This window comes from Mesoplodon bidens (assembly GCF_964165515.1).
Source record: "Mesoplodon bidens genome assembly, chromosome: 19".
Classification (NCBI taxonomy): domain Eukaryota; kingdom Metazoa; phylum Chordata; class Mammalia; order Artiodactyla; family Ziphiidae; genus Mesoplodon; species Mesoplodon bidens.
The window spans coordinates 16,647,927-16,669,935 of NC_138179.1; the positions used below are offsets into that span (position 1 = coordinate 16,647,927).

General features: G+C 41.8%; 1 protein-coding gene across 1 annotated transcript; it reads left to right on the top strand.

The window, feature by feature from the left end:
* Positions 1 to 12: 12 nt before the first annotated feature.
* On the top strand, positions 13 to 21,002 carry GLOD4 (glyoxalase domain containing 4). The gene is made up of 9 exons (XM_081220338.1): positions 13 to 148; positions 622 to 671; positions 1,231 to 1,351; positions 4,665 to 4,809; positions 9,987 to 10,123; positions 10,887 to 10,973; positions 11,243 to 11,356; positions 11,447 to 11,533; positions 19,659 to 21,002. The coding sequence occupies exons 1-9, from the start codon at positions 59 to 61 to the stop codon at positions 19,722 to 19,724; spliced, it is 897 nt and encodes a 298-aa protein (XP_081076464.1). The 5' UTR covers positions 13 to 58; the 3' UTR covers positions 19,725 to 21,002.
* The last annotated feature ends 1,007 nt before the right edge of the window (positions 21,003 to 22,009 follow it).

Here is a 22,009-nt window from a genome sequence, read left to right on the forward strand (position 1 = left end):
CACTACCGCGCCGGCGTCCTCTGTGGGCGGTGCGGCGCTGTACGAGTGACGGTTGGTCATGGCGACTCGTCGGGCTCTGCACTTCGTGTTCAAAGTGGGAAACCGCTTCCAGACGACGTGTTTCTATCGTGATGTCCTGGGAATGAAGGTGGAGACGGGGCGGAGAGGGGTTGGCGCGCGAGGGAGTCGCGGGAGGCTGAGCTCCACATGGCCGAGGGAGGGGAGAAAAGGGTGTGACACACTGAGAGCCTACTGTGTAGTAGGTTGTGTCAAATGCTTTAATAAATTATCTATTTTCATAACATATTAGGAGACTCAGATCCTAATATGTCGTTCTCAGAGTTACACAGCTACTAAGTGAAGGCCACACTTTTTTCACTACACAGTACTGCTTCCCGATCTAAATATAATAGATTTTACAACTTTGGTTGGTTGCCTGACCCTTGGTATCAAGCCGATCTTTCTTACCTCTACTACTTCCAGCCAGCTCATTATCTTTTGTTTGTTTTACACGGAAAGCTTACAAATAATAATGTCTGTGTTTTGACATTTTAGTTTGTGGTAAATATGCTGTGTGTACTACTAGGACAACTTTGGCATTTATTCTCATTCCCTTACCAGATTCTTCGGCATGAGGAATTTGAGGAAGGCTGCAGAGCTGCCTGTAATGGGTATGACCCCTTGTTTCTTAAAATCTTCTTTAGTCTCTGAATACCCATGAAGAACAGAAGGCAGTTTCTCAAAGCGAGTAGAAAGCAGAATAAATTAAGGAGGCAATAAATTAGGGAGGCAGCTTCAGGGTCACAAATAAGTATATGCTGTGGATGAAGCAATGTCTTATGGAATATCTCTTAAGCTTAGTAACCATGGCAAGCTGAGAAATTCCAAGGCCTCAGGGGAATTGCATGCTTGACGAGTAGGGAAAAAATGAGTTAAGGTCAGGTGGGACAACTGTCCCTATAGGATTCAGGTCCCTACTTTAAAGAAAAGGTAAATGAATCTTTCCCTCAAGTAAGTGCCAGACAAATGGTCTTTTGAGCCTTTGGTGATGGGGCCCATGAGCGCTGTGCACAGCTGCTCTTAGCACCGTCTGAGGTCATCTCATCCTTATGGGTACTTGGAGGACCAGAAGGGACTGCCCACCTCTTTGTCCCAATAGCTCTTTGGGGGCAGCCTGAAGCAGATTTTGTCTGTGGTCACTGGGTTCATTTTTTTTTTTCATTTTTCTAGGCCTTATGATGGAAAATGGAGTAAAACAATGGTGGGATTTGGACCTGAGGATGATCATTTTGTTGCAGAACTGACTTACAATTACGGCATTGGCAACTACAAGCTTGGCAATGACTTCATGGTAAATATCATTTTGTTCTAGCAGATTTTTGGCTGTACCTTTTAGAGAGGCCACTGATACGGCTGTAGATAACGATGACTACTGATTGATGGCTTTGGGGTGCAGTTTAGTGATTAGTTTTTTGATATTTTCTATTTAAAAAAGAACAAAACCAAGAAACCTGCTTGGGCCCCTGTCTCCAAGCTGGCTCAGGATGAAATGTGTTCTCCCACCATTTAGGAATCAAGCTCAAGACTTAGAGACAGGTTTGAAGGAGACCCCCTGGGGGAATGACTGAATCTCGGGAGGTGGAAGGGCCAGAGTCAGTGGTTCGTCAGGTCCTCATCACCATCCAGAGAAATATTTTCTCTCTAGTGGACAGTTGTGATTGGGGTGAGCGATTGCAGTCAATCCTAGTCAGAGAAAAATCTGAGAAGGTTTTAAGGATAGAAAGAAGGTGTCATTGCATGCACTGCATTCATTAATGCATTCAAGAATTCAAGTTATTGTGCACCTGTTATAGTAATAGTATCTGTCATTTGCTGAGCGGTTACTGTGTGCGAGAGGGAATGTCACGGGGCCCAAATACATAGCAAGAGAGGAGTAACTGATTCTCACCCAGAATCTACTGAGCAACTCTACCTCATGCTAGATGTTATTTTGCTCATTTGATCTTGCTATTCCTGTTAACTCATGTTAAAATAATGGTACCTAGATGGAAGTTTGTAGGACCAGATATATATAAAAGTGTTTTGTAAATGGAAAGGACTGCTCAGATATAACATATTAAGAAATTTCTCTTTCTCACTCTCCATGCCTCTCACTAATTTATTCATTTAACAGATATTTATTGTGACTTGCTGTATGCCATGTACCTTGTTAGGTCCTGGGGATACCATTTAGAGCATGTTCCCTGGCCTAAGCAGTTTCCTGTCTGATGGGGGAAACAGGTAAAGAGACAACAAGAATACCGTGTGATAACTGCTAAGATAGGGATAAGAACAGGGGAATGTGGGAACACACAGGAGGAATTTCCAGCCTATGCTCAGACAGATGAGAGTTCAGGGGAGGCTTCCCAGAAGTGACGTCTGAGCAAGGTGAGGGGGCAGGGTGGGAGGGTGAGATGGCTGTCCTCAGCATGTGCACAGGCCTGGAGGTGAGAGGGAGCATGGCGCTCAGAGAACTGTGAGTGACTCACTCTGGCTGGAGCTTAGTGTGTGAAGAAGGGAGCGGGTAGAGTTGAGGCTGGAGGAGTGAGCAGGGGCCACATCGTATCAGGACATTCAGACTTTATTGTGAAAGCAGAGTGGAGCCGCTTTTAAGCAGGGGAATGACACAGTATTTGCCACGTACAAGAATCCCTGGCTAGAGCAGGGAGGTTGGGTTGGCAGGGAGCAGGACTGGAAGTGAGGCCACCAGCACAGAGGATCCACAGCGACCTGCAGCTCCGTAACTAACAAACGCGGCAGTAGTGGGGGAGGGAGAGAGAGGATGGACTTGAGAGATGTCAGAGGTAGAGTTCATAGGATTTGGTGATTGAGTGTCTATGAGGGTCTCTCTGTTTCTCCTTATCTTTCTTTTCTTTACTCTCCAAATTTAAATCAGGGAGAAAAAAAAACAGCAAAACCATCTTGGTGCCATAAACATTTAATCGGCTGAGGTCAAATGTTGATCAGTGGGCCTGCGGGTACTAGAAGCCATGTAGGTGGAGAACAGCTTGGTGGCTCCCCTGTGGGTCTTCCCAGGAGACTTTGGTAGTAAGAGAGCCCTGATGAAAGGTGCCTTCTGTGCTGCTCCTCAGTTCATGGGACACAAAGAAAAACAGGTTAAATAGAACTCCCATATGTATAAAGAACCCCTGTATAGTGAAAAGAAGAGGAAGTCTCTTAAACAGTGAAAAAGATGTTCAACTTCCGAGCTGCCATTCGTCACCTATCAGACTGGCAAAAATCAAAAGGTGTGATAACACACTGTGAGGAAGGGTGTGGGAAAACTGCCACACTCATGCATTACTAATAAGAGTGTGAAGTGGTGCAGCCTCAAGTTGGGCAGTGTCAAAATAATTAGTGCCTTTACCCTTTGACCTTGCAGTTTCACTTCTAGGAGTTTAGTTTACGTATATGTTAACAAATATGCGAAATGACCTATGTATTAAATTATTTATTATTGAGTACCTGCTATGTGCCAGGCACTGTTCCATGAACTTCGGATAAGCGGTGAACAAAACAGACAGAAATCTGTGCCTGGTAGGGGAGGGGGCCCAGGGCCCGACAGACAACAAATAATAAATTTCAATGAACGAATGAATAAATAAATAAATAATATAATATAATGTAATGTAATATATGTTATTGAATATTTTAAAGGTGTTTATTGTAATGGGGGAAGAACAGAGCAGGGTAAGTGGGGTTGGGAGTATGGGACAAATGACCAGTTTTAATTTTAAGTGAGGCGTTGAGAGCAGGTTTCCATGAGGAGGTGACATCTGAGCAAAGTCTCGAAGGAGATAAGGGAGTTAGCCGTGTGGATATCTCGGGGAAGAGCATTTCAGCTAGGAAACAGCCAGTGCAAAAGCCCTCAGACAACGCCTGGCACGTTTTAGAAAACGTGAGGAGGCCAGCATGGCTGGAATAGAGCCAGGGGAGAGGGGGAGGGGAGGGGCTCAGAAATGACATGGGTCGGATTGTCTTGGCCCTTTCAGGCCATCGTAAGCCATCCCTGAATGAAATGAAGAGCCATCAAGGGTTTTAAGCAGAGGAACAACAGCATGGGGTTGCCATCTTGAGAATAGACTGTAGGGTGGGTTTCAGAAAGTTTACTCCGGCTGCAGAGTGGATGATGGATTGACAGGACTGGAGGCAGAGAGAGGCTGATCTGCAGTCCAGGCTAGAAACGAGGCCAGGCACGTCGGAAGGCGTAGTGCGCATTCTTAGGCATTTTGATTAATTTAAATAAAGAATGCCTCGATAGTTGGTTTATGTTTTTTGGTTTAAAAAGCAAAATTAAAAAGAGAACATTTTAAATAAGTAGCTGGCGAGCCAAGGGTAAGATCAAGATTTCTCTGACCAGATCTTGAAAGTGAGGAGAGATTATCTTTGGTATTAAATGAATCAACTTTCTCTGGCATTTGTGTTTCTGTCCTACAATTCACAAAGTTTGGAATCTTTGTGGGAGAAAAATTTCCAAAACCTACTTCAAAATTACTAGCAGAAAAATTTGAATGCCAATTAAATCTTAGGTGATTTGATGTAAAGGCAGTGGGGTTTTGCTTCATTATCTTCTATAAAAGATCTGTTGTGATTACGCACTTGGGTGATACTGTTGTCTGCCATAGGGTATCACGCTCGCCTCTAGCCAGGCTGTCAGCAACGCCAGGAAGCTGGAGTGGCCACTCAGTGAAGTGGCAGAAGGTGTTTTTGAAACCAAAGCCCCAGGAGGATATAAGTTCTATTTGCAGAACCGCAGTCCACCTCAGTCAGGTAATTATCCCCACACTGACAAGAGCCCTCTGTCTAAAGGCTTCTGATGGAAGGAGAGAGGTGGCTTGATTTCTATCTCCTGTGGAGTCTTTCTATATTGACTTGACACATCTTTCCCAAGCCAGTGTTGTTATTTGTCCTCTAAGAAATTATATTCTCATATCAGAATTTGAGTGCATCACTGTAGGAGTTCTGGACTGGTTCTATCTATTCTACTGGTAATGTATCTGTTTAGGATACTTTCAGCTGCAGATATTAGGTACCCAACTGTAGCTTGAACCGTAAGAAAATGTTTTAGTTCACAGAGCAGGCATTCTCTGGGTGGGAAAGCCTTCAGGGTTAGTTGTTTCAGCAGCTCAGCAATGGCATCAAGAACCCAAATCTTATCTCTCTGCATCCTCTTGTCCTCAAGGATCTGCTTCTCCCCCTCAGGGTTGTAATGTGGCTGCCAGTAGCCGTTGGGGCTACCTGCCTCCACATTCTCATCTGGTAGGAGGAAGAGAAACTGACTTCCTGTGGCTCTTTTTTAAGAGCACAGCGAAACTTTCCTAGAATCTTCCAGCAACTTCCTGGTCAGAATTGATTCCCATGCCTGCTCCTGAACCAATCGCTGGCAGGCAAGAGAAAGAGGATTATCCTTAGACCAGTTAGTCGTATCCTCCAGCTAAGGTCAGTTTCCCAGACTACAGTGCCGGCTCTTGGTCATTGTGGGTGAATGAAGTGAGGAGCCCACTGCCCTGACCGCCACAGCGAGTGGGAGAGAAACTGCATGACGTTTCACGTACAAGGCATCCTCGTCACACATGTACTTAATTCCTGCAAATTCTGCTACCTGCTCTGCCAAGAGAAAAACAAAAGCAAGAAAAGGGGAAAAAAAATACTGGTGAATAGCAAGGGCACTTCTGCCTGCCATTCAGTCAGTGAACACAGGCCCCTAAGTGGACCTGAGGTGAAGACATTCTCTTTCCCTGCTGGTCTGCCTCAAGTCCCCAAGGCCCCTCATACTGAGCCTGACTGTTGTGTTTACTGCTACTTGCTTTTCTTTTTTTTTTAATGTTTATTTATTTATTATTTATTTGGCTGCATTGGGTCTTAGTTGCGGCATGCAGGCTTCTCTCTAGTTGTGGCACGTGGGCTGTAGGGCGCGACGGGCTCTGTAGTTGCCCCGCAGCAAGTGAGATCTTAGTTCCTTGACCAGGGGTCGAACACTCATCCCCTGCATTGGAAGGCAGTAGGGAAGTCCCTACTGCTACTTGCTTTTCATCTGGAGCTCAGCAAAAGAAAGAGCGATGTTCCAGTGTGGGAGGTTAGGCTGGTACTGTGGGACTTACTGAGAGATGGTATTTCTGAACTTCACTGGTAATGTAAGGGATTTCTACGAGTATTTTTATTGATAGGTGATAGGTGTTTTATATACTAACTTTGAAACTTAACTCCTGCCACTCATTCCATTATACATTTTTTCCCTAGTCTTAATGATGTTTCAGTACATACAATAATGGAGGGCCTCACAATCATAAGATTTTTTTTCTTTGCTTTCTAGATTTGGTTTTTATATTCCAAAGATATCAATTTAGGGTATTGACATTAAAATTCAAATATTTTCTAATGACATCATCTTGATTACCTCCAAGTAACTTGAAAAGTTTTCCACAGAATCTTTTTTGTTTTTTTGTTTTTTTTTTTTTGGTTGTACGCGGGCCTCTCACTGTTGTGGCCTCTCCCGCTGTGGAGCACAGGCTCCGGACGCGCAGGCTCAGCGGCCATGGCTCACGGGCCCAGCTGCTCCGCGGCATCTGGGATCTTCCCGGACCGGGGCACGAACCCACGTCCCCTGCATCGGCAGGCGGACTATCAACCACTGCACCACCAGGGAAGCCCTGGTCACTATTCTTTTTTTTGAATTTTATTTTATTTTTTATACAGCAGGTTCTTTTTAGTTATCCATTTTATACATATTAGTGTATATATGTCAATCCCAATCTCCCAATTCATGACACCACCACCACCTCCCGCCACTTTACCCCCTTGGAGTCCATACGTTTGTTCTCTACATCTGTGTCTCAATTTCTGCCCTGCAAACCGGTACCATTTTTCTAGGTTCCACATATATGCGTTAATAAACGATATTTGTTTTTCTCTTTCTGACTTACTTCACTCTGTATGACAGTCTCTAGATTCATCATAAGATGTTTTTGTTCTTTGGAATGATAATACCTTTGGGGCATTAATTTCTGGTTGGTGATATAGTCAAATCTGTCAGTCTAGCTGGTGTCCATACTTCTTTGAATGAATCACTCCTGTGTAGTTTCACCCACTATGACTGTTCCTGCCCCTACCTCCCTTCAGGGTCTGAATCAGCTGGAATTTGTTGATTTCTCAGTGAATAGGGAAAACTAAAACAGTCTGCCAGGTAGAGGCACCTGTGAGAAACACCTTGCTTTAGCCATGATATTGCTTGTCTAGCAAACGGGACTAACGCAGTGAAAACTGAAGAAAAATGCATTGAATTTATCCTAGTCAGATACAGACTTGGAACAGCTCTTCAAAAAGTCACTTTACAAACTCCTTAAAGAAAAATTTTAGTATAATGTCTAAAAAGACTATCCAAAAAGACTTTTAAGATACTCTTCAAACAACTTATGTCTCCGAAGCTGGAGTTTCTTCATATGCTTCAACTAAACAATATTTGCAACAGACTGGATACAGAAGCAGATGTAAGAATCCAGCTATCTTCCACTAATCCAGACCTTAAAAGAGATTCACAAAAATGTAAAACGATGCTGTTCTTGTCATTGCTTGTTTTGGAAAACAGTTATTTTTCACAAAAAAAGTTGTAATATTCTTATTATTTTTAAATGAATTAATATGTAAATTTTAAAAAAGTCACTTTACAATATAAAAGTTTCCAATAATGATAAGTGTTTTAATATAACTTATTCTTTTTACAAAAAAATATATTTTTTTCCCCTAGGCACACAGATATGCAAAAATAAGGAAAAAGAAAACAGATAACCACTGTTAACATTTTACTTATTTTATTTATTTGGTTACACTGGGTCTTAGTTGCAGCATGCATGTGGGATCTAGTTCCCTGACCAGGGATCGAACCCGGGCCCCCTGCATTGGGAGCATGGAGTCTTATTCACTGCACCATCAGGGTAGTCCCTGTTAACATTTTAGAGTATATCTTTCCAACCTTTAACAATATATAATTAAATATATGTGGGATTCCATTGTGTGACATTGTAGGAAGAGAAACAGTTGTCTGTTGTTAGATATTCATGTTGTCTCTGGTGTTTCATTGTTATGAGCAACACTGTGATGAATGTCTTTGTGACGAAAGGCCTTCATACATCCACAGTCACTTCTTTAATTGCTGAAAATGGGATTCCTCTTTCAAAAGCAGTGGATGGTTTTTAGATACATTTTGTCAAATTGTTGCTCAGAAACGTACTAATTTACACTCTGCCATTATTACATGATTGTGGGTTTTCCCCCTGTACTATAACAGTTAACACTGTGAACTTTTAAAATTATTCGTTAATTAGATAACAAAATGTTTTATTTGAATTCTATTTATTTATTTATTTTGCTAATGATAACAAAATGTTTTATTTGAATTCTATTTATTTATTTATTTATGGCTGTGTTGGGTCTTCGTTTCTGTGTGAGGGCTTTCTCTAGTTGCAGCGAGTGGGGGCCACTCTTCATCGCGGTGCGCGGGCCTCTTACTGTCGTGGCCTCTCTTATTGCAGAGCACAGGCCCCACACGCTCAGGCTCAGTAGTTGTGGCTCACGGGCCTAGTTGCTCCGTGGCATGTGGGGTCTTCCCAGACCAGAGCTCGAACCCGTGTTCCCTGCATTGGCAGGCAGATTCTCAACCACTGCGCCACCAGGGAAGCCCCTTATTTGAATTCTAATTTCTTTGTGAGGTCAAACATGCTTTCATTTGTTCATTGACTGTTCCAGTTCCTCCTTTTGTGGATTACCGCTTCGTTCCTTTTGCTTATTTTTCTAGGACATGCATCTTTTTCCGATGATGTTTATAGGTGATTTAAATATTAAGGACTTTTTGTCATATCTGTTGTTAAAAAAATGTTTCCTACTTTGTAGTTTATTCTTTAATTTTGATAGTAATTCTTTTTTTGATTGTTTTCTAGGGGTTTTCCATTTCGTGTAATTAACCTAGCACATTTTTTTCTTCATGGTTTTTCTATCTTTAGTGTCAGATTAAAAACGATCTTTCTGGGCTTCCCTGGTGGCACAGTGGTTAAGAATCCACCTGCCAATGCAGGGGACACGGGTTCGAGTCCTGGTCCGGGAAGATCCCACATGCCGCGGAGCAACTAAGCCCGTGCGCCACAACTACTGAGCCTGCACTCTAGAGCCCGCGAGCCACAGCTACTGAGCCTGTGCGCCACAACTACTGAAGCCCTCACACTTGGGGCCCCGTGCTCCACAACAGGAGAAACAACCACAGTGAGAAGCCCGTGCACCACAACAAAGAGTAGCCCCCGCTCACCACAGCTAGAGAAAGCCTGCACGCAGCAACGAACACCCAACGCAGCCAAAATAAATTAATGATAAATAAAATAAATATTTAAAAAATCTTATTTATTAAAAAAAAAGTCTTTCTCCACCCCAAAATTGTTTAAATAAATAATCACCCATTTCTAGTATTTTCATGGTTTCAGTCTTTAAACTTAATCCTTTAACTCATCAGGATTATATTTTGCCATTTAGTTTAAAGGTGTAGCTTCTTCCCACCAAATAAGAAGCCAGTTATCTTTTTTTTTATTATTTTTGTCTGCGTTGGGTCTTTGTTGCTGTGTGCGGGCTCTCTCTAGTTGCGGCGAGCGGGGGCTACTCTTCATTGCGGTGCGCGGGCTTCTCATTGCGGTGGCTTCTCTTGTTGCGGGGCACGGGCTTTAGGCATGCAGGCTTCAGTAGTTGTGGCACGTAGGCTCAGTAGTTGTGGTGCACGGGCTTAGTTGCTCCGTGGAAGACAGTTATCTTAATGCCATTTATCTTCATTGAATAATCTGCCCTTTCACACTGACTTAAAATCCCTTTCTTATAAACTAAATTCTTATATATACTTGAGCCTGTTTGGGTCCTTCTGTTCCATTCCTTTGCACTGCCCTGTTCATTCCTGCTGTTTCGTTACCCTACAGGTCCTGTATTAAAAGTGACTCTAGCAGTGTCTGATCTTCAGAAGTCCTTGAACTACTGGTCTAATCTACTGGGAATGAAAATTTATGAAAAAGATGAAAAGAAGCAGAGGGCTTTGCTGGGCTATGCTGACAACCAGGTGAGCAATCTTGGAGAGAAATAATCTGTTACTATGAGTTTGGCTTATAAATGAGGTTAACATGAAGGTTATTCTCATAGTTTCTTCATAGTAATTCAATATTTAGAACAGAAAGAAGAAAATTAAAAGTGCCGGTAAGCTCACCACCCAGATATTACCTTTGTTTATATTTGGGGAATATGTCCTTTCAGGAGTGGATTTGCTGAGTCAGAAGAGGCAAGATTTCATGCTGTAATGATAATTTTTTTTTCTCTTAATAACTTAGCTTTTGAGCATGATTTAGTCCTTTTGCTTTGAGCCAGAAGGTCTACTCCTAGGAATTTATTTTACAAACGTACTTATCCTACACGTGCACAAAGAAGTATGTACAAGGTTATCTGCTGTGGCATTGTTTGTAATAGCAAAATGTAAGAAATAACCTGAATGCCCTGTGGATTCAAGCAATAGTTCAACCATTTATGGTTCCTCCATAGAATGGATTAGTAAGCAGCCATCAAAAAGAACGAGGCGAGTCTCTATGTGCTGAGATGGTAACATTAACTGGGGAAAAACAAGGGACAGAATAGTGCATAAATTATGCTACCATTTGTGTAAAAAAGAAAAAAGGATATATGCCTGTGGATGCCTGCTGACTGGTTGGCTCTGGGATGAGAGTAAGAGGGAGACTTAGAATTTACTTTATTCCTTTAGCCCTGTTTGAATTTTTTTCTTTTACCACGTAACCTGTTCCGAAAAATAAACCCGCTTTCTCATGTCTTTTCAGTGTAAGCTGGAGCTACAGGGCATCCAAGGGGCAGTTGATCATGCAACAGCTTTTGGACGAATTGCCTTTTCTTGCCCCCAGAAAGAGGTAATGTTTGGTACCAGGTCTTTTGTTTAAACTCTGTGACTAGCTAGTTCAAACAGCTAGGAAACTTGACCCTCCCTTCTCTAGGTTCATGTTGATTGTGGCTTTGGTATCAAGTTCAACAGTTGTCTCAAGAGCAGCTGAGATATAAAATCAAACAAGTGGCGCCAGAGTTTTCTGGTTGATCTGAGATGCCTCTGGGGCTTTCGAGGACCACAGCCCAAGAGTGGTGTGGGACCCCTTGCTCACTTTGCTTTTTTGCTTTCCTTAAGTTGTCAGACTTAGAAGATTTGATGAAAAGGGAGAACCAGAAGATTCTGACTCCCCTGGTGAGTCTGGACACTCCAGGGAAAGCAACAGTGCAAGTTATCATTTTGGCTGACCCTGTAAGTATTACCCAGGAACAGGACAGGCTGCGCCAGGGCTTTCTTCTGAGGTGTCTTTTTGCCAAATTTCTTTTCTCTCTTTTGATGTAGGATGGACATGAAATTTGCTTTGTGGGGGATGAAGCATTTCGAGAACTCTCTAAGATGGATCCAGAGGGAAGCAAATTATTGGATGACGTGAGTCTCATTTCTAAATTTATCTCACCTTCAGCTCAAGGGGGTGCTGTTAAGTGTGTATGAAGAAGGACCCAAGCATCAGGGGCCAGTTCTTACTTCCAGAACCGTGTCCTTTTGAGGTGACTTTTGAGCCAGAGGCTTGTGTCAACTTCATTGCCACCTATGTGACTCTTATCTGGGTGCAGTATGTGTGCCTTCCCTCCACCTCGGGCTGCCTTGGAGAACCACTGCCGCTAAATACATCACTGTTCTCTGCTCGGTGATCGGAAGTGCCCTGACGCCACCCCCTCTCACTGCCTTAGCCCCTTGGTCATCTCTTCTCCATTCCACAGCATCGTTCTCTTCCTTCCTAGCAAATTGTTCTCATAAGCATACAAACTAACTCTAGTATCTTCTAAAAATCTTTTATTTACCCCATATCCCTTCTGCAGATTTGTTTTAAAAATCTCCCTACACACCGTTTCTACTTCTTACCTCCCATTCACACTTCACTCTGTTCCGCGTTAGCTCCTGTCACGCAGTGAGACGCTCGCATTGACGTCATCGGTGACCTCCTCTTGCCAAGTCCAGTGACTGTTTTTTTGTCCTCATCAAACACGATCTTTCAGCAGCTGCAGTGTTGTACCCCGGCTTCTAGCACATACCTCGTATGTAGCTGGAACTCAGTGAACACTCTGCTGCTGCTGCTGAAAGGAATGAATCGATCTGTCCTGTTTCTGTCGCTTAGGATCTATGTGACTGACCTTAAGAAATTCAAGTCTGTAAACTGCAGTTTTTTATCCAAAAATTTGAGGAAATAAGATTATCCACCTCATAGGATTGTTGTGGTGTTTATAGAGCTTGGCAAACTGCTGACATAATAACGGACACTCAATTGTTCATTAAAGCTGGAAATGTACAAAAAATATAGCGTTTACAAATTTTACCATAAAGGAAAATAGAATCTCAGGCAACCTCTTAGTTGACAAATTGGCTAGATTGTTCTTCTTGCTCTTTCATGTCACTGACCAACTTCCTCCTCTTTTTTTTTTTAATATTTATTTATTTACTTACTTACTTATTTATTTGGTTGTGCGGGTCTTGGTTGCAGCAGGCAGTATCCTTAGTTGTGGCTCGCAGGCTCTTTAGTTGCGTTGTGGCCTGTGGGCTACTTAGTTGCAGTACGCGGGCTCCTTAGTTGTGGCACGCGTGTGGGATCTAGTTCCCTGACCAGGAATCAAACCTGGGCCCCCTGCATTGGGAGCGCGGAGTCTTACCCACTGCGTCACCAGGGAAGTCCCCAACTTCCTCCTCTTTTGAGCTCTCTTCTCCCTTGATGTTGGGGATCCTGCCATCTTCCTATCTCTCTGACAGCTTCCCCTCAGCCACAGACATCTTTTTCTGTGACTGATCCTGAAATGATTTTGCCCACGGTCCCACTTTGGCTGTCTTTTACTCTCTCATTATACATTCTTTCTCTTCTCTGAGTAGAAGTTACCTGTTACTCTGGTCATCTCTGCGCAGAGCTTCAGCCATCATCCATTCTCAACTTCCTAACTTCTAGTTCCCACTCTCCACTAAGCTCTAAATGAGCATTTTTCATTGTTGTTACTGAGGTAAAATATACATGGAATTTAAGTGTACAGAAATTTTAGTGTCCAGTTTGATGAGTTTTGACAGTTACATATACTCGTATAACCACTACTCAAAATATAGAGTATTTTCATTGTTATAGAAAGTTCTGTTGTGCCCATTTCTAGTTCCCAACCCCTCCTCCCAGCAGCAACTACTGTTCTGAATTCTGTCATATGAATTTTGTCTGTCCTTGGACCTCATATAAATGGTATGGCTTCTTTCAGTCAACGTAATATTTTTGAGATTCCTCAATGTAATTGTACATATCAGAATTCTTTTTTCTTTGCTGAGTGGTATTCAATTTTATGACTATAACAATTTGCTTATCCATTCTTCCAATGGTGGACATTGGAGTTTTTTCCAGATTTTTATCTATTATAAGGAAGACTGCTCTGAACATTCTCATGTAACTCTTCTTGTGGACGTGTGTTTCATTTCTCTTGGGTAAATACTTGGGAGAGAAATTGCTTTTACTTTCTAAGAAACTGCCAAACAGTTGTCCAAAGTGATTGAACTGCTTTACACTATTGGCCATGTATGTGTAGAAGAGTTCCGGCTGCTCTGCGTCCTCACCAACATTTGTGTGTTGTCTTTTTTTTTTTTTTTTTCTTTTTGCGGTACGCAGGCCTCTCACTGCTGTGGCCTCTCCCGTCGCGGAGCACAGGCTCCGGACGCGCAGGCCCAGCGGCCATGGCTCACGGGCCCAGCCGCTCCGCGGCATATGGGATCCTCCCAGACCGGGGCACGAACCCGTATCCCCTGCATCAGCAGGCGGACTCTCAACCACTGCGCCACCAGGGAGGCCCTGTGTGTTGTCTTTTGTCCGTTTCTTTCTGTAACAGATTTTATTTTTAATATTTCATGATTAAAAATTCCATATATACACAAAAGAGGACAGAATCCCTATGTGACTATCACCAGTCAACTCTGCCATAATTTTTCATCATTCCTTTCCACCCCACTTGTTTTTTTGGCAGTGGGGATATTTGTTGGAGAATTTTAAGGCAAATTTCAGACACCATGTCATTTCAACCCTAAATACTTAAGTATTTTACACATTTTAAGATGATTTAAAAAGTAAAAATTAGGGCTTCCCTGGTGGCGCAGTGGTTGGGAGTCCGCCTGCCGATGCAGGGGACGTGGGTTCGTGCCCCGGTCTGGGAGGATCCCACATGCTGCGGAGCGGCTGGGCCCGTGAGCCATGGCCGCTGGGCCTGTGCGTCCGGAGCCTGTGCTCCGTGATGGGAGGGGCTGCGGCAGTGAGAGGCCCGCGTACAGCAAAAAAAACAAAAAAAAAGTAAAAATTACAACATTGTAAAGGAACTATACTGCAATAAAAATAAATTTTTTAAAAAAGCAAAAATTAAGGAATTTTCATATATACAATATTGACATAATCACACTTAAAAATCAACAATGTATCCTTTTTTTTTTTTACAGCTAACACAACGTTATATTGCCTCCTTATATCAACCTCTTATTTATTTATTTATTTATCTATCTATCTATCTATCTATCTGCGTTGGGTCTTTATTGTGGTGCGTGGGCTTCTCATCACAGTGGCTTCTCTTATTGCGGAGCATGGGCTCTAGGCGCGCGGGCTCAGTAGTTGTGGCTCGTGGGCTCTGCTTAGGCTTCTCATTGCCGTGGCTTCTCTTGCTGCGGAGCACGGGCTCTAGTCACATGGGCTCAGTAGTTGTGGCTCACAGGCTCTAGAGTGCAGGCTCAGTAGTTGTGGTGCACGGGTTTAATTGCTCCACGGCATGTGGGATCTTCCCAGACCAGGGATCCAACCTGTGTCCCCTGCATTGGCAGGTGGATTCTTTTTTTTTTTTTTTTTTTAACATCTTTATTGGAGTATAATTGCTTTACATATATCCCCATATCTCCTCCCTCTTGTGTCTCCCTCCCACCCCTCTAGGTGGACACAAAGCACCAAGCTGATCTTCCTGTGCTATGTGGCTGCTTCCCACTAGCTATCTATTTTACATTTGGTAGTGTATATATGCCATGCCACTCTCTCACTTTGTCCCAGCTTACCCTTCCCCCTCCCCATGTCCTCAAGTCAATTCTCTATGTCTGCATCTTTATTCCTGTCCTGCCCCTAGGTTCTTCAGAACCCTTTTTTTTAGAATCCATATATATGTGTTAGCATACAGTATTTGTTTTTCTCTTTCTGACTTACTTCACTCTGTATGACAGTCTCTAGGTCCATCCACCTCACTACAGATAACTCAATTTCGTTTCTTTTTATGGCTGAGTAATATTCCATTGTATATATGTGCCACATCTTCTTTATCCATTCATCTGTCGATGGACACTTAGGTTGCTTCCATGTCCTGGCTATTGTAAATAGAGCTACAGTGAACTTTGTGGTACATGACTCTTTTTGAATTATGGTTTTCTCAGGGTATATGCCCAGTAGTGGGATTACTGGGTTGTATAGTAGTTCTATTTTTAGTTTTTTGAGAAAACTCCATACTGTTCTCCCTAGTGGCTGTATCAATTTATATTCCCACCAACAGTGCAAGAGGGTTCCCTTTTCTCCACACCCTCTCCAGCATTTATTGTTTGTAGATTTTTTTGATGATGACCATTCTGACTGGTGTGAGGTGATACCTCATTGTAGTTTTGATTTGCATTTCTCTAATGATTAGTGATGTTGAGCATCCCTTCATGTGTTTGTTGCAATCTGTATATCTTCTTTGGAGAAATGTCTATTTAGGTCTTCTGCCCATTTTTGGATTGGGTTGTTTGTTTTTTTGATATTGAGCTGCATGAGTTGCTTGTATATTTTGGAGATTAATACTTTGTCCCTTGCTTAGTTTGCAAATATTTTCTCCCATTCTGAGGGTTGTCTTTTCATCTTGTTTATGGTTTCCTTTGCCTTGCAAAACCTTTTAAATTTCATTAGGTCCCGTTTGTTTATTTTTGTTTTTATTTCCATTTCTCTAGGAGGTGGGTCAAAAAGGATCTTGCTGTGATTTATGTCATAGAGTGTCCTGCCTGTGTTTTCTTCTAAGAGTTTTATAGTGTCTGGCCTTACATTTAGGCCTTTAATCCATTTTGAGTTTATTTTTGTGTATGGTGTTAGGGAGTATTCTAATTTCATTCTTTTACATGTAGCTGTCCAGTTTTCCCAGCATCACTAATTGAAGAGGCTGTCTTTTCTCCATTGTATATTCTTGCCTCCTTTATCAAAGATAAGGTGACCATATGTGCATGGGTTTATCTCTGGGCTTTCTGTCCTGTTCCATTGATCTGTATTTCTGTTTTTGTGCGAGTACCATACTGTCTTGATTACTGTAGCTTTGTAGTATAGTCTGAAGTCAGGGAGCCTGATTCCTCCAGCTCTGTTTTTCTTTCTCAAGATTGCTTTGGCTATTCAGGGTCTTTTGTGTTTCCATAGAAATTGTGAAATTTTTTGTTCTACCTCTGTGCAAAATGCCATTGGTAGTTTGATAGGGATTGCATTGAATCTGTAGTTTGCTTTGAGTAGCATAGTCTATTTTCACAATGTTGATTCTTCCAATCCAAGAACATGGTATATCTCCATCTGTTTGTTATCATCTTTAATTTCTTTCATCAGTGTATTATAGTTTTCTGCATACAGGTCTTTTGTCTCCTTAGGTAGATCTATTCCTAGGTATTTTATTCTTTTTGTTAGCAGGTGGATTCTTAACCACTGCACCACCAGGGAACTCCCAACAGTATATCCTTAATGTCACCTAAAATCCAGTTCTTATTAAAATTTCCCTGACCACCTAAAAAATGGTTTTATACAGTTGGTTTGCCCTGTGTATTTTTTTTTGTTTCTTTACTGCCCTATGTGTTTTTTATTTAGCTTTAATATAATTGGACTATATCAATACAGAATAATTTATCTGATCCATTGAGTTTCATGACAAACTAATTGGAAGACACACCAGTGATCTATTTCACATTTTAGCCATTCTCTAACCTCTAAATATAAATTTATTTTCACTCTCTGTGTCTTTGCTCACATTATTTTATTCTCCTAGAATGTCCCTTCTCTCATTTGAATATTTGCTTATTTTTCAAGGCCCATTTAAATTCCTGTTTTAAAATTTTTTGACTGTTTTTCTCTTTCTTGTTGTTGTGTTGGAGTTCTGGATACAAGTCATTTGTTAGATAATCTGCAAATGCAAGTACTTTCCCCATTCAATGACTTGACTATTTATTTTCTTAATATAGGCTTTTGAAGAACAGACATTTCTCTAAGTCCAGTTTATCAACTTTTTCTTTTTATGCTTAATGCTTTTTTTGTCAGACTAGTGTTATAGCCAGAGAAACTTTTTACCTGGATAGACCATGGACATTTCAACTCCACATGCCTATAACTTAATTTATCTTACTTCAAATCCAGTCTTCATTAGAATAATAGAAAAAGAAAAATTACTATTTATTAAGCATCTCCTATATTGACATGTTCTTAAGTGACTTATGTATATTCTGCAACTCTTACCATAATCTACAAGGTGGATAGCATTCCCTTTTCAGATGAAGAAACTGAGGCTCAAAAGAGTAAGTCACTCAATATTATACATTCAGTAAGTGGCAGGCAAGGGCTCAAACTGAGGTCTTTCAGGTTTCAAAGCCAGTTCTTTTTTCCTCTTCTGTACTCTGCTCCTGCCCCTGAATAGCACTATATATCTGTTATCACAGTTGTTTAAGCTAGAATCCTCAGAGCCAGTTTTTCTTTTAACATTTAATATGCTTTTTATTTTAGAATAGTTTTAGATTTACAAACAGAGCCATTTTTGAATATTGTTTCTCCTCACCCCTACATTCTATTAGCAATTTGTCACCAAGAACTGTGAGTTCTACCTCTGAAATCTTTTGTCCATCTACTTCCCTTTTGAAAAGGCTCTCATTTTCACCTGCAATACTGCAAAAGCCTCCTCCCACCTTCCAGTCAATTCCTGTTGCCAGCACTAGTTCTCTAAAGCATCAATCCAGTAATTTAAAAAACAGTTTAGGGGTTTCCCTTGTGGCTCAGTGGTTAAGAATCCACCTGCCAGTGCAGGGGACACGGGTTTGAGCCCTGGTCCGGGAAGATCCCACATGCCGCGGAGCAACTAAGCCCGTGCGCCACAACTACTGAAGCCACAACTACTGAAGCCCGTGCGCCTAGAGCTCATGCTCCGCAACAAGAGAAGCTACCGCAATGAGAAGGCTGCGCACCGCCACGAAGAGTAGCCCCCGCTCACCACAACTAGAGAAAGCCCCTGCGCAGCAATGAAGACCCAGAGCAGCCTAAATAAGTAAATAAATAAATAAAAATTTTTAAAAAGAGAATTCATTGTTAAGCTGGGCTCCCCCGCCCTCCCTGCCCACAAGCCCCTTTCTATGACCTCAACCTCATGGAATGATAGGATAAAAGGACTCTGGTGGAACCAAAACATATTGTTATTAACAAGGCTTCTTTTTTAATTAAGAGGTTCCAAACCAAACAGTACCAACATCAGTGGAATGGTGTGGGAGGAGGCGTGGAAAAAGGAAATCATTCCTGGCTCATTGCTAAGACGTCAAAATAGCTTTTCACATTTGGTCTCATCATTAGACTGAGTCTCCTGAGCACTAAAGATTCTTGAGAGCCCACCCAGACTCTGAGAATGACAGCACTTTCTGTTTCAAAGAGCCCACAGCCGGGTGTGCTTGGCCTGCTCTCCAGGCAGCGTCAGCCACACTTTCCGGCTGCAGGCTCTGCCCTTTACTCTGCAAAATGAGAACTAACAAGCGATTGCTCGATACCCATCAGCATCTTCTGTCAAAGTAAACACAAGACTCTATACTGAGTGAACATTTCTTTTTCTTTTTTTTTTTTTTTTTTTTTTTTTTTTGGCTGTATGTGGGCCTCTCACTGTTGTGGCCTCTCCCCTTGTGGAGCACAGGCTCCGGACGCCAGGCTCAGCGGCCATGGCTCACGGGCCCAGCCGCTCCACAGCATGTGGGATCCTCCCGAACCGGGGCACGAACCCGTGTCCCCTGCATCGGCAGGCGGACTCTCAACCACTGCGCTACCAGGGAAGCCCTTTTTCTTTTTTTAGTTAATTAATTAATTTATTTTTTGGCTGCGTTGAGTCTTCGTTGCTGTGCACGGGCTTTCTCTAGTTGCATTGAGCGGGGGCTACTCTTCGTTGCAGTGCATGGGCTTCTCATTGCAGTGGCTTCTCTTGTTGCAGAGCACAGACTCTAGGCACGCAGGCTTCAGTAGTTGTGGCACGTAGGCTCTAGAGGGCAGGCTCAGTAGTTGTAGTGCATGGGCTTATTTGCTCCACGGCATGTGGGATCTTCCCGGGCCAGGGCTCGAACCCATGTTCCCTGCGGTAGCAGGCAGATTCTTAACCACTGTGCCACCATAGAAGTCCCTGAACATCTTTTAATTGTTAATTTCTTGATTGTGGGCAGTGCAGTGAGGTATGAAGTAGACTATGTGTTTTATTTTATGGACTGCGAATAAATAAATATTCCAATTCTGTTTTTATAGGCAATGGCAAAAGATAAAAGTGATGAATGGTTTGCTGCACAAAATAAACCAAAGGCTTCAGGTTAACCGAAGACATCACATGGAACAAGCATTAGTGATTCCTGTTGAACACCTGTGAGGTCTGATGTGTGCATTATGTGACAGATGTTCTCACAACTTGGTTTCCTGTATAGGCAGAGAGGCTGGGTGGTGAAGATTTGTGTATTTTTATCTTTGAGAGCTCTGATATATTTTAGAGAGAAAATCCTATCATCAGTCCATTTAGAGGAGAACTCTTGCTATCATCTGTGCCATCCCTGGAAGGGTACATTTTTTGTGTAACTGTATTAGATTAGTAATAAATTCTTCTGCAGCCTGGGACAGCTGTATTGAACAGGACCTTTGGTTGGGAATGGAGGGAATTTTGATAAGTATGTAGATTTAATGAGAACAAATAAACCCAAATCAATTGCTTACAGCAGGAGTACTTCCAGTACCTGGTGACAGTATGCTGTTCTAATGTCTTACTCTGGCAGGCCTTGACCGATAAAAACTTTTAAAGAAATTTTGTGCCTTGAACCAAAAGACTTGGTTAACGTTCCCACATTCTTTGCTTTAAATTTTTGAGTAGCCAGAGAAAACAGACAAAAGGATCTACGTGTTATGTTGCTACACGCCTGGCTTTGTGCTAGTTTCTCTCTCTCCCTCTCTCTCTCTATATATATTTTTTTCTTTTAATCCTCGTAAGAAGAGACCACGTTAGATTTCTTAATGATGGATTAGATGATTTCCTCAGCATGAAAAACTTTTTAAAAAATATTTTCTTGTTTTCTATTTGATTCTGCAGAACAAATCAATTTTAATCACTGGAAATAGAATTAAGTTGGGCATAGTTATTATGAAATGTTTTTTGAAATTATGCTTCTGAAATCAAGCTGTTACAACCAACCTGTAAGACTCATTAAAGTGGTTGCCAGGTTCACACTATAGGGAAGAAACTGATGAGATTGGAAAGGATTGACTCAGAAGATACCAGTTCCTGTACAATGTACATGAAATTACTTGTAAATCATAGCCACTGCTGTTCTCCCTTGCTTGCAGGGTAGGGTATGGAAATTTCAGAGTGAGTTTCAGCTCACCTTCTGATAGGGCTATCTTACCTTCACTGAGAGGAAGAAATTATTTCCCAGCTCCACAGTACTTTTCATTCCACTTAAATTCTCTATCTTAGGGAAGCGATTGTGAGTTTCAAAGCAAATCAAGCTATGTTCCTCCTGTCGACAGTTGGTTCACTATTTTTTTCTATGCATGGGGAAATTATTATATGAATTTTGAATAATCAAGTAAATGCCTCTGTCTTCTTTAGACTATGATTTGTTAATTCTCAGATTTTCTAATTAATTAATAATTAGATTATTAATTCTTGATGTTTATCTCTGGTAATACTGTTCTCCTGAAAAGAAACTATACTTCTCCCAGTGTATTAGGCTGTTGTGATGTGGCCTTTCTTTTTTTTTGGCTGCGCTGCACAGCATGTTGGATCTTAGTTCCCTGACCGGGGATCGAAATGCACCCCCTGCATTGCAAGGTGGAGTCTTAACCACTGGACTGCCAGGGAAGTCCCTGATGTGGCCTTCTAAGTTTGTTATAGTAAAATAAGTGGTTTATGTAAGTACTAAACACATGCCAGATTCTTCTTTGTTTATCTTATGTTGTAACATACCCCCAATTTTTTCTCTTAAATGTACAGCTATGCATGAGAGAACTGAGTGCTGTTTATCTACCTGGGACATTTTAGCTTCATGATATCAGCCTCCTTTTATTTCTCTCATTGCCTGTCATTTTTCCTTTGTTGCAGTCTTTAATATTTTATTCATCCTAAAACCATTTACTGCACCACTTTGGCCTTTTATCAAGCAATACAAAAGTTTACCTCTGCACAGGGCAGCTAGTAATTTTAAACCATTAGTTACTACTTTCCCATCTCTGGGAATGGTATAATCAGCTCCAAAACAAGGTTTACAGATAGTTTTGCCCAAGCTGGTGTTTTTAAACAGATGAAGTTGGGAAGTTCCTCGGTTTCTCCAGAGTTGTGTTTTCAGAGTAGTCATTTTATTTTTCGACTTGAGGGGATGTGGTCCTAGCATATTAAGTTGAAGTTCAAATATCTCTTGGGTTTAAATCCAGAGAGATTTAGAATGGCTGTGTTGTGGAGTTCTCCTAGGTTAGCCTGTAAAGTTAGTATGAAATCCATGTTTGTCTGACGTCTGAGTGGAATTAGCAAAGCCAGGGACATTTAGTGCTCCTTCATATGACTTTCTGCCCATCTCACCTGTCCCACAAAGTCCTTGTGAGTCGGAGAGTTTCCAGGA